General features: G+C 36.3%; 1 protein-coding gene across 9 annotated transcripts in view; it reads left to right on the top strand.

The window, feature by feature from the left end:
• The window catches only part of LOC116229098 (uncharacterized), a 46,051-nt gene extending 33,964 nt beyond the window's left edge, over positions 1-12,087 (top strand). For all 9 annotated transcript variants that reach the window (XM_031593319.2, XM_090140765.1, XM_090140762.1 and 6 more), the window contains 8 exons: positions 51-202; positions 897-1,056; positions 4,985-5,137; positions 6,136-6,303; positions 7,776-7,873; positions 8,178-8,312; positions 9,147-9,261; positions 10,029-12,087. In XM_031593319.2, coding sequence (XP_031449179.2) covers positions 51-202; positions 897-1,056; positions 4,985-5,137; positions 6,136-6,303; positions 7,776-7,873; positions 8,178-8,312; positions 9,147-9,261; positions 10,029-10,187 — 1,140 coding nt within the window. In that variant the 3' untranslated portion in view covers positions 10,188-12,087. The remainder of the gene's footprint in view (positions 1-50; positions 203-896; positions 1,057-4,984; positions 5,138-6,135; positions 6,304-7,775; positions 7,874-8,177; positions 8,313-9,146; positions 9,262-10,028) is intronic.
• The last annotated feature ends 26 nt before the right edge of the window (positions 12,088-12,113 follow it).

Here is a 12,113-nt window from a genome sequence, read left to right as displayed (position 1 = left end):
CAATTATATACTTTTCCTTCCAGTTTACTAATCATATTTATTAAATGTAGGCTAAAGAAGGAGCCAGTCTTGCAACTCTTGAAATATCAAAACTGAAGGCCAAGGTTGATGATTTGGAGAAGGCATTGCATCAGACAAAAGCCTTCCAAGCAGAAACTGAGAGAGAGATTGCATCATACCAAAGTGAAATTGCTGGATTGAGGTATAAATGTTTAAGTTAAATTAACAAGTAATGCATAAGGACAAAGAAAATGATGTATAATTTATCAGAATATTTTCATAACGTGCTCAGTCAGCTTCCACACAATTTTCTTTGTTTACAGTTATCCTTGTATCTTTACCTAATTATCTCTTTATTGATGTAAAATTTCAGTCTTGAATGAATGTCTTCTCTCCAGCTGGTGACTTCAGTGTATGGATTTAAAGTTAAGGGATCTCATTTCTATGCTTGATAATATCATGTTGTTGTCTCAGTAAAAGTTACCTTTGATAAACCTGAACATTTCCTCCCAATTTTTTTTTGTTGTTTTTAAGTATATGTCTGAAATATTGCAGATTTGACTCAACTGCATATTGAAAATAATCTTCATTTCACATTTGAGGAATGTTTTTGTGAATTTAAATGTCCACTTCTGCATTGTTCACATCTTTTATCACCTATAACAAATGAATAATGTCACACCTTGTGTCTAATTCTGTGAATGCCATTTTTAAGAGACATCTTCAAATGGAAATATGTATTGAGAATACTCATAAATTGTACCACATTTGCATGTAAGTTTTTAAAAATTGCCATGACTTGTTCTAGAAATAACAATTTCTACAGCCTTATTCTTTTCATTGACTTCTGTATAGTATATTTTCATTTAATAGCTGGTTTTTTATTTCACATTCAGGATGGAAAAGAACCTCCTCCTCTCAGAGTCCCAAGCACTGCGAAATCAATATCAAATGACAATTGCTGAGAAAGACCATCAGATTGCAGAACTGCAGAAGCTGCAAGAAGACATAATTGTTAAAAAATCAATCTCCACTGGCAACATTTACCCAGTCAAGGTAAACAGAATATAGCAGGAGGCAGCAACCTACTTCAGTTGATTCATTGTACTGAGTTTGCAGTTTGCTTCTTAAATGAGAATTATCTAGTATGTTTGTCTAAATAGTGAAAGGCTGATATGCTATAGAGTATATTTCACTATTCTGGGGGCCAGTCCAGTAGCAAGCTACAACTACACCAGGTCAGTGAGTTGCAATAATGAAGAACACATTTTAGATGGAGTCAGGTGTGTTGATATTGATCCACTTCTTTTAAATGAAAAAAAGAAGTTTGTTACATTTATAAAATAACAAAAACTCACTGGTGCAATACATTTTAATGGATAAAAAGCATGCAAAGAAAATTCATAAATAAAAGAATAGTTATAAAGCAAAGTGTGAAGAGCTGTCATGAACCAGTAATGGTTATTAATTCTTACCCCATAAGGAATATCAGTTTGTTACAGTTAAACTGTAAGGTAGCTGTATTTTCTCCTTACCGAGTTGATAATGTTAGTAAATTCCTTAAGTAATTTTGTAAATTGCTATTTTAGATTAGTTAAATCTAGAATATAATATGAAGAAATTCAAAGTTGGTGAATGATCATGAGCATGATTCAACAGCAGACATAGTGTTGATAAAGAGATCTGTATTGGAAAGCGTATGAGGAATTATATGAAGAATGAGCGTGTGATCCAAGACAGCCAGCATGGCTTCACCAGGGGAGGGTCATGCTTGACCAATCTGGTGGCCTTCTATGATGGAGTGACGGCATTGGTGGACAAGGGAAAGGTGACCGATGTCATTTACCTGGACTTGAGCAAGGCCTTTGACACAGTCCCCCACCACATCCTTATCTCCAAATTGGAGGATTGTAGATTTGATGGGTGAACCACTCGATGGATAAGAAACTGGTTGAAAGGCCGCAGACAGAGGGTGGTCATCAATGGCTCTGTGTCCAGGTGGAGGCCGGTAGCGAGTGGCATCCCCCAGGGGTCTGTCTTGGGACCGGTGCTCTTTAACATCTTTATCAATGACATCGATGACGGAATCGAGTGCACCCTCAGCAAGTTTGCTGACAACACCAGGCTGAGTGGTGCGGTTGACACGGTTGAAGGAAGGGATGCCATTCAGAGGGACCTCGAGAGGCTGGAAAGGTGGGCCCGGGTGAACCGGATGAGGTTCAACATGGCAAAGTGCAGAGTTTTGCACTTGGGCCGGAGGAATCCCAGGCATCCCTACAGACTGGAAGGAGCGGTCCTTGAGAGCAGCCCTGTGGAGAAGGACCTGGCGGTCTTGGTAGATGAAAAACTTAACATGAGCCAGCAGTGTGCCCTTGCGGCTCGGAAGGCAAATGGTATCCTGGGCTCCATCAAAAGAGGGGTGGCCAGCAGGGACAGGGAGGTGATTGTCCCCCTCTACTCTGCTCTTGTGAGGCCCCATCTGGAATACTGCGTCCAGGTCTGGAGCCCCCAGTACAAGAAAGACAGGGAGCTGTTGGAGAGGGTCCAGAGGAGAGCCACGAAGATGATCAGGGGACTGGAGCACCTCCTCTGTGAGGACAGACTGAGGGAGCTGGGCTGGTTCAGCCTAGAGAAAAGAAGGCTGTGGGGTGACCTCATTGCAGCCTTTCAATACCTAAAGGGAGCCTACAAGCAGGAGGGGAATCAACTCTTTGAAAGGGTAGATAACTGCAGGACAAGGGGAAATGGTTTTAAGTTGAGGGAGGGAAGGTTTAGGTTGGACGTCAGGTGGAAACTCTTTACAGAAAGAGTGGTGAGGTGCTGGAACAGTTTGTGGATGCCCCATCCCTGGAGATGCTCAAGGCCAGGTTGGATGGGGCCCTGGGCAGCCTGGTTTAGTATAAAATCGGGAGGTTGGTGGCCCTGTGTGTGGCAGCGGGGTCGGAGATTCATGATCCTTGTTGAGGTCCCTTCTGTGATTCTGTGAAAGGAGAAAAAAAAAGAGCAATGCAATTTATAGCTTCCTCACATAGTTTTATCCAGTTAAGAGGGGTGGAGCTTTCAGACAACTCTCAGAGGAATTCTTACATAGTAGCTGAGGTAAAATGTGTTATGTTGTTAGGTGGAAAATAACTTTGGGTCTATAATTCTTGTGCCAATTTTCTGCCTATCATGAGTAATTTGCAGTTCGCACTATTATAAAACCAGTGTTGCTACTTGTTCCTATGACACACATTCAAAAGAGAAGTAGAATGCTGTACGATTATTTGTAGGGTGCCAACAATGTGTTTATCAGTTACTGAGTCCTTGCATGCTCTTAGACTTAATTAGCTGCCAGGCAGCCTGTGGTACAGGCTATACTTAGTTCTTTTTCTCTCAGCTTAAAATATCATGTATACTATGTCTTCCTGAGCCAGCAATTATAATAATCTGTATGTATATATAAAATCACTAAATACAGAAGTATCATAACTTCTTTTGAGACATGAACATCTTAAATTTTTTAAAATCCAATTTTAAATTTGTCTAACTGATGTTAGTATTATTGATGCAAATGGACAAGCAGGATTACTTGCTTGTATTTTACTTTAAGAAAAACAGCATTAATCAAATAAGTTTTTTGGTTGTTGAATAAATGGTGGATAAAGTGGCACAAAGCCTGTTACAGTACACTTCACCTCAGATTCTCAGAAGCATTGCAGTAAAAATGTTTTGAAAGAATGAAAACATGATACAGAAAATAAGAAAATTCAGAAAAGATTGAGGTTTGTCCATGTTAAAGAAGAAATTAAAGAGAGAAAAAGTCTAGTTCTACTGTAGGATGTGTGCATATGAACTGAGAATCTTTAACTTCTTGTGAATCTAAGATAAAGAGATATGCACAACTAGTAAAGATATGTGCTCTTTCAGGTAACGTGAATATTTTTTAGGTATATGATTTCTATAATCTCTTTCCAGGTACATGTTATTAACAGGATCAAAAAAGAAATTGGTAATTTACATTGATAACAACAGCTTTCAGAACGTATATACTTGATGCTAGCAAATTCATAAGAGCCTAAATCAATCTCTTAATTATTTGTCGATGAGAATAGAACCTAACTGTGGGGAGAAGGGAGAGAGATGCCTAATGGAAGCACTGTTGTCCTTTCCCTGAAGCAGCTGGAGTTGGTTTCTGCCAGGAACAAAATACCGAATTTAGAAAGACAGCAGCTGAGACCCAGTTTTGTCTGCTTTTATAGATTATCATTAAAGGTTCAAGGAAAGTGTTATTTTGAAATAATATTTTCATTTGCTTTTTCTGTACCAAAGGAAGTAGAGGTAAGGCATCTTCCATTAATTTCTCTAAAAACAATATTTTGGCTGGTAAAATTTATAGCTGTCATATACTATTCATTTTTTTGTGTGCTCAAGATGACAAGGGCTGTTGAACTGCAGTGTCTGCTGGGTTATGAAGTACCTAATGTGATAAAAGTCTTTATTTCACGATTTAATGGGAAAATAGATTCCAGAAACCATTGAAGGTGGCTCACTTTCCTTCATTGTTAGAGATCATAGCATTGTCCTGCCATATTCACAACCTTGCCCTTTTTTATTAGTGATAAAGTTGAATTCTTTTTGTGAATTGGGCTTTCAACTTTAAATTCATATTTAAAAAACAGCTGCATTCACCCTCTTATGAATACCATTATTAATTAGACACTAGATTTTTAAAAGGTATTTTAAATTCATCTGCCTTTACTGTTTTTCTACTTTCGTGCTTCACACTGTTTGCAATTTTTTTTTCTATGAAGTTTTGTAGATTGAAAACATTTAGTAGTGGATTTTTATGTTAATAAAGTTTCTTCCACATGTAGAATTAACTTAAAAGAAAGAAATTATCCTGTTTAAAGGAAATCATTGTGTAGTCCATATGTATATTTAATGTTCAATTATTAATAATATTCCTTTACCATTTAACCTGAATATGCTGATATTTCTTAAGGTTTTAGAAACTGCCTCCCTTGCTGGAGGTGCAGACACCCCTGAGGAAGTCAAACATGTTTTGGCTGAAAGAAATCAGCTTCAAAGTGAGCTACAGCGCTGTCTTCAGGAGATGCACCAGAAGGATCTGCATTTACATCAGATTAATTCAAAGGTAACTTAAAGCAACAACTGTTATCCTAAATAGTCAGTGTGAATCTGAGCTGTTAAAAGCATAGAAATATGGCTAAACTGGTGGTATCTTTATGATTGAAACTTCGCTTCATAACTTAGAATTCTTCAAAACATTCCATTTGGCTCAGACTAGAAATTGCAATGTAAACTCAGTATTACATTTATGCTGTTGCCTTCCTGGCTACTTATTTGACCAAGATATGTTTATTTGAATTTGAATTCTGAGGAGATTGATAAAGCATTGCTCAACTTGAACTCAAATTAAAGTATTTTTCATTAGACAGAAAAAGATGGCTGTCTTAGCTGGAACTGAATTTTAGTTTTCTCATACCAAATGTAAAATACCTCAAAAATGTTTCCTCGTAGTGTCTTTATGAACCCCTCACTGGATTTGCGTGTGGATGTACTGAGTTTTGCTTGCAGAAGTTTGGAAATGTTTTTGGAAATTCACTAAACACTTATCCTGCTTTGTGTGTCTTGGTATTCAGAACAGATTAGATTTATTGCATTTCATCTGTAATTGTGTCTGTTTTTACTGCTTCACCTGAACATTTTATGAATCTAATAACAATTTCAACCAAATTTTGAAACTGTCATAGAAATCTCAATCTACAGGTGATGGTGAATGTTTGGGAAAGGGTGAAGACCCGTATTGCTGTTTTGTTATTGAGAATATTATAAGTTGACTGCTTTTACATACCTCAACTTCCTGATGAACATCTGTATTCCTGGAATTACTGTTTTGAGCTTATTGATTCAGGGACAATACTCAGATTTTGTTACTTCTACTTCTCATAAAACAACTAGTTAAATCTTACTAGGCTGACCTTGCCAAAAAGTGCATGCAATACTGAAGATAGCATGCAGTTACTTTCAAACTTTCAACAACAGATCTCATGTCTAGTAATTTCCTGGATGAGATAGTTTTTGTGTTTTGCTTTATTGTGTTTTTTGAATAATTTAAATAATTTCATTCAGAATCTGCAGTCATCAGAAGAGAATGCTGTGTTGTCCGCTCAGCTGAAAACTCTATCTCAGACTCTAAGGGATAACCAGCTTCGTTACACTGATTTGCAGAATCGTTATTTAAGACTGGAGAGGGAATATCAAACAATGCAGGTGACATCCTTTCAGGGCACCATTCAGGTAAATGAACATAGAGAAAATTCTTAGGGCTCTTTCTGTACTCGTGCTTTTGCTGGCTTTTGTGCTTAACAAACATAAATACTTAAAAAGCATTTACTTACTGTTTTTTAATTGTTTTGCTGATACAGTAGTCTATGATACGTTGAAGATAACTATCTTCAATGAAAGCTGGGTTTTTTATTAGATTTTTCAGGAAGCTCTTTACAGATGCTACTTTCATTTTGAAGTATCGTTTTTGAATTGGCCACAACTGGCAGGATAATTGGATGATCACCGATCAATGGATTAGCAAGATTTAGTGATAATTTCACAGCAGTCACAAACCATTTTGCGAAGTTATTTGTAATATTTTGGGAAATCAGATCTATTTAATCAGTTCAGCATCTCAGTACCCCTTACAAATTGTACACATGTAAGCTTATTTCTTTGTGATCCCTTCATTTCTAAAATGTTTTCTTCTGCTGCCTGTAAGTAATGTAATGTATTGTAATGACACAGTAAGTAATGACTGATTAATGGAAAACCCTAAAATATTATGTGGATTCATTTATAAAACCTCTCTAGAAACAAAAATAACAGGGAGAACTGTACACTGAAAAGAAATTAAACCTCCACTTCTTAGAGAGGATTCAGGTTCCGTTTCCTTCACATGTTAGTTACAAAGCACGAGGCTGCTTAAGTGCAGTATTCGGTGCTTCTGAAAGCTCTGAATTTAAACATTGCTTTATGTTAGTCATAGTCTATCTGGGAGAAAATAAAAGGGATACCTACTTTATTCAGTCTCGCATTGTCACCTGTTCTGCAAGTACACATAGCCATCTACTCCCAAGCATTTATTCAGTGCCAGTCCAGGTGGTGATCCCAACTTGTGCATCACTGCATCTTATTGAATATACAAGTATTTCTGTTCTGCTGTTTGTGTTACACCATAGCAACAAACTGTGAAGTTAGAGCTAAGTAACTAATCCAAATATTCAGGTGTTATCATAAGGGGACAAAATATAATGGGGTGTTCTTGCCTAGAGTCCACAAATGTGAGAAAAAGAATACAATACTGTGTAGAACTTTTCTGCTGCCTCTGTTTGAACTGGCTTGTCTGTATGGCTTGATATGCTACCACACAGATATTTTGTCTCAGATTCTGATAGAGGAATAGCTATGCTGTTAATGAAACTGTGGTCAGAATGTTATGCTACTGTGTGCGTTTGTAGATGTATTTCTTGCATTCCAGACATAGCTTAGATTGCTGTGTTGTGCAGCATACATGTATCCTCCAAGTCCAGCAGTACACAGAGACAGTTGTCATTTTTTACTTAGAAGACTTAGCTTTATAAAATTGTGGTTTTGGAAATTTAATGATTGAATGACACTAGAGAGTTTTGTTCCCCTGTTGTGTGTTGCTTCTTTAACTTAATAAAGATTTTTTTACGACTAGAAAAAATTGTGACTATAGCTTTTTCCCCTTTTAATAGGATGAAACTAGAGCAGAAGTTCCCCCTGGAGCACCACAGGAAAGATCTGCAGTTATTGTTGAAATAGACAATATGGAACTAAATGAACTCAGAAAAAGGTCAGAACTGAAGAGTGTATATTAGCAATATTGTTTTTCTAACAGCTGTATTGCAAGTGCATAAGTAATGCTTTTCTCTCTTTGGGGAAAAGGGAAAGATGTGGATTTACAGTACATTAAATGTGTCAATCATACTCTTACAATATTATTTGGCTGTATTTCAATATCTCCAAATCTAATCTAAAGAGTCTCATTATAGTTGAGTCCTTATCCCCAAACAGAACATTCCTAAAAAAAAAAAACAAAAAAAACAACAAATTGACTATTTCAGTACATAAAAATATTTATTTCATTTTATTTATAGGCTTGCAGACACTGAGCAACAATATGATTCAGTGCAGCAGGCTCTCTCACAGCTGACACAAACACTAGCAGAAGAAAAGAGAAGGAGAGAAGCTGCAGAAGAAGCTCTTGGACTCTCCGAAGAGCTAAGTAACAGGTGAACTGTACTGTACTGTGAAACATTTTGTTTTTTTTCTTTTGTAGGCATATGATGGATTGTTATATTAAAGCCTTATGTGAGTATGAAAAAACCTGCATATTCAGAGAGCTTAAGCCTCCTTCCTCTTCTGCTTCCTCTTGTGGCTCAACTTCTTTTTGAATAGGTTCATCCTGAGGTTTTCATTTACAGTAGTCTAGAGTAAATGTAAAGTGTACTACAGAACTGAAAAGCTGTCAGATTTTTTGTTTGTTTGCCTTTTATTTTTAGTGATGATTTTTCCTGTTGATGTTAGATTTTTGATAATGGAATAGAAACTTTAAGTGTAGAACCTGAAGCGATGAAAAAATGCATGTGTGACTGTTAAAAAGCTAGTTCTAACTCTGTGGATCAAGAAAATGTTAAGTGCCTTTGATTTTTATTGTTTTTATTTTTAATTTAATCTCTTGCTTCTGATGACTCAGTGTTATTTTTGCCAAGTTAGAAGACATCTAAATACTGCAACTTTAGTACAGTCATGGTTTAGATTTAAAATATCACAAGTCATCTGCCCAATTAAAGTCTTCATTACTGCCACAATTTGAAAATTACTATTTAACCAGCTAGCAATGATGAGGATTATTCAGAATAAATAACACCTTGAGAGTAGTTTGCAAGTAGCTTATGTTGTCATCAGTCTCTAAGTCTTATTGCTTTTTATGGGGAGCTCCTTGCAGTAATTTAAATGTATAAAATGTTTTTTGTTGTTGTTGTTGTTTTTTTTTTAATGTGAATTTGGTATTTTGGAAGAGTGGGTAATTCAGTATTCATGGTCTTCCTTTAACTGTCCTCTAGATTTGAAGTCAGTAGTTACAGGTCTGTACCTAGCGAATACACTGTTCGGATGGAAACTGAGGATGAAAGGGAAGCCTTAATCATCAATCCTAGTGAACATGTTACTGTAAGAAAGGTAAGTAAATTAAAAGCTTTTAAAAAGCCCAGACTATAAGCTGCTTAAGTGATGTACACATGTGGTATATTGTTAATTGCAGATAGGACTGAAGGCATCATGGTTCAGTATTTTTTTTCATGCTACTCTTCCTTTCTCTGGTCTTTCTCTGCTTTACCTCTCTTTTTCATTCATTCTTTAAGTGCAGATTTCCCTTCTGAGTTTCTGGGAATTGCTGACTGTAGATTATCCTCTTTGTATGTAAATGCTGGCACGAAGCAGCTACTTGTTTAATCTGCCATTAATCTGAAAAGCTGATTGAAGCACTTTTTTTATCGTGTTACATATCATGGGATGTGTAGGCTACAGAGGGGTTCATTCAACATAGCGAAGTAGGTAATTTATTCTGTTCTGGTTGTGGATGGTGAGTCAAACACAGATAGCTGTGTAAAACATGCCACATTACACATTACGTATGTTCAAACCAAAATGCGAGAGATCTGTAAGTTTAATTCTATTACATATCAGGCCATTAAATAAAGTTTATATGCATAGAATTATGTTTTTGTCTCTAGTATGCATATGTAATTACATAATATACAAATACTTTATGTTCATTCTGACTCCCCTTTATTAATACTGTTTTCTTTTGTCTTTAAATCATGTTTAAGTCCTATTGTGTGACATCTGTTGCTGCATCAGAGTTAGAAGGTTTACAGTGCTAGAGAAGTCTAGGTTACAATGGAATTGTTTCTTAGGTATTTATGAACACTTTGTTTCCTAACCAGGTGAAAAGAGGAGCCCTTTCCTTCAGAAGATGGCTCCGAGGACGAAGTCTTACCTGTTCTAAGCTGCTGACCTCCAGAGCAAAATCCCGCTATTTATTCCTTACGTACCTGGTTACACTACATCTTATTGTTTTATTGTGCCTCACTGGTGTTCTCTGAATACACTGCATTTTCTGAGTAAATTATTTTCTTATAGGTAATGGTGTGCCAATTCAAGATAATAGATTTTTCACATGCTGCTGTTAAGCTATGCACTGGACACAGTTGTATATATTCTTGTTACACTGTATGAATCTTGAGCTTCTTGTAAGAAATTTGTGTATATCACAGTTGTCCCAAAGTTGACTTGAATTGCTCTTTAACAGTGGGGTATTATATTTGCTAAGGAGAAAATATTGCCCTTATTTGCCCTATAAAGAAACTGCTGCATACTAGTTATTTAATATTGCTTGTGAGTACATAATGAATGATTACTACTGAATGGGTTGTAAATGATATCTTTTCTAAATAAATTTTATTTTAAGAGTTGAACTATACATTTTAAAGGAATATTCAGCTATTACTGTTTATTGGCTTCTTGACTACAACAGGAAGTTCCACAGAGTGCAATAAAGAAAGAAGAACTGGATTTTGATTTCCTTTTATTTTCATTCAAAAATAAGCTTAAGTCAATGTTCTTTGGCCATGTTAAGCCTTTATAGTTGGCTGTTTCCAGGCACACAGGTCTGTATGTGGTGATGTGGTAAGGTGAAGTATAAGCTTCAGTCACGATTTGGAATTGGCATGAAGAAATGTCTTAAGCATTCTATGTTCCTTTATTGTTGTTTCAGAGGTGCAATTTCTGTAACTTTTTATGTGTTTAAATTTACTTCCACTCCTTGTAGTCTTGATGGGTTTATGTATGTCTTGGGGCCAAATGTTACTTAGCTGATCAACAGATGAACTTCAGGCTTATAAATCTACAGTCTTACATATTTTACATACTTTGAATTACAAATGAGGAGAGTTTGCATTTTTAACTGGAAGGCTATAAAAAGCAGGGGACTTGCACTCCAGCTCTGTAGGTATGTAGTGGAGCATTGTGCCTTGTATATTGATACTTCTGTATTTTGTTATAAAGATCTCTGAAACTTCACAGCTATTTCTCTGATTCCAAAACCAGCTTACTTGTGAAGACTGTGGCCAGTAGAAGCTAGAATGTTGTTTTTACTCTCGGTACTGTTTATTGTTTGTTCTGTCTGTGTTTCCATTCATGCATGTATGAAATGGAGATGCATTCAAAATAAGCCAAGTCTAAGAGAGTAGACATAAAGTCACAAAAAGAAATGACCATTTGTTTTCCTATTAACCAGACGAAAATATTGTGGGAAAAGGTAACGAATATGAAAATTGAAGGCTTCCATCAGTTTTACAAAATTGACTTGAGTATTCATGAAGTGTATTGCCTGTGTTACAAGGATTTTTGTACATGCTGTCTTCTGCTGTGCATGGTCACATGGTGGGAGAAAGAGAGATTGGTTGAGAGTTGACATTTGCAGGGTTAACATTTACTACATTGTATCTGAAGTTCTGCATTGTTTGCTTTTGTGATGTGGAATGGGAATTATCACTGGCCTTAATTAACTATGGTAAAGCCTAGAAACTTTCTTCTTATGATGATTCTGTAATATTTCTTAGTCTACTAATGGCCTGGAGTCCTATATTAATCCAATATATTCCAATGTAGTTGATGTCTTTTTTTTTTTTTTTGTGAAATAGTTACCACTCACCTCTTTTGAATGGCTTATTGCTGATTCAGTCCCTGTTTTAAGCCACAGTGTCACTGAAATTCTGAGATAAGTCAGCTATTTTCAGTCTTTGCACCACACAAACAAACATCAAGTACAGTTGAAACGTGAGAACTGTTCATGGTAAGACTTCTCCTGCTTCAGGATGGCTGCTAACAAGAATGATAACGAGCTATTCTTAGGTATTTGTGTTGCAAAGAAATAGAATGTTTTCCAGTGACAACAATGGACCACAAAACCTTCCTGTCTTGCACATCTGGTGTGAGGGCTTTTGTCTTCGTGGGGGTGAAGGGGGACG

This window comes from Phasianus colchicus, chromosome 5, assembly GCF_987193195.1.
Source record: "Phasianus colchicus chromosome 5, bPhaCol1.hap1.1, whole genome shotgun sequence".
Lineage (NCBI taxonomy): Eukaryota > Metazoa > Chordata > Aves > Galliformes > Phasianidae > Phasianus > Phasianus colchicus.
This window is presented reverse-complemented; position numbering and strand designations above follow the sequence as displayed.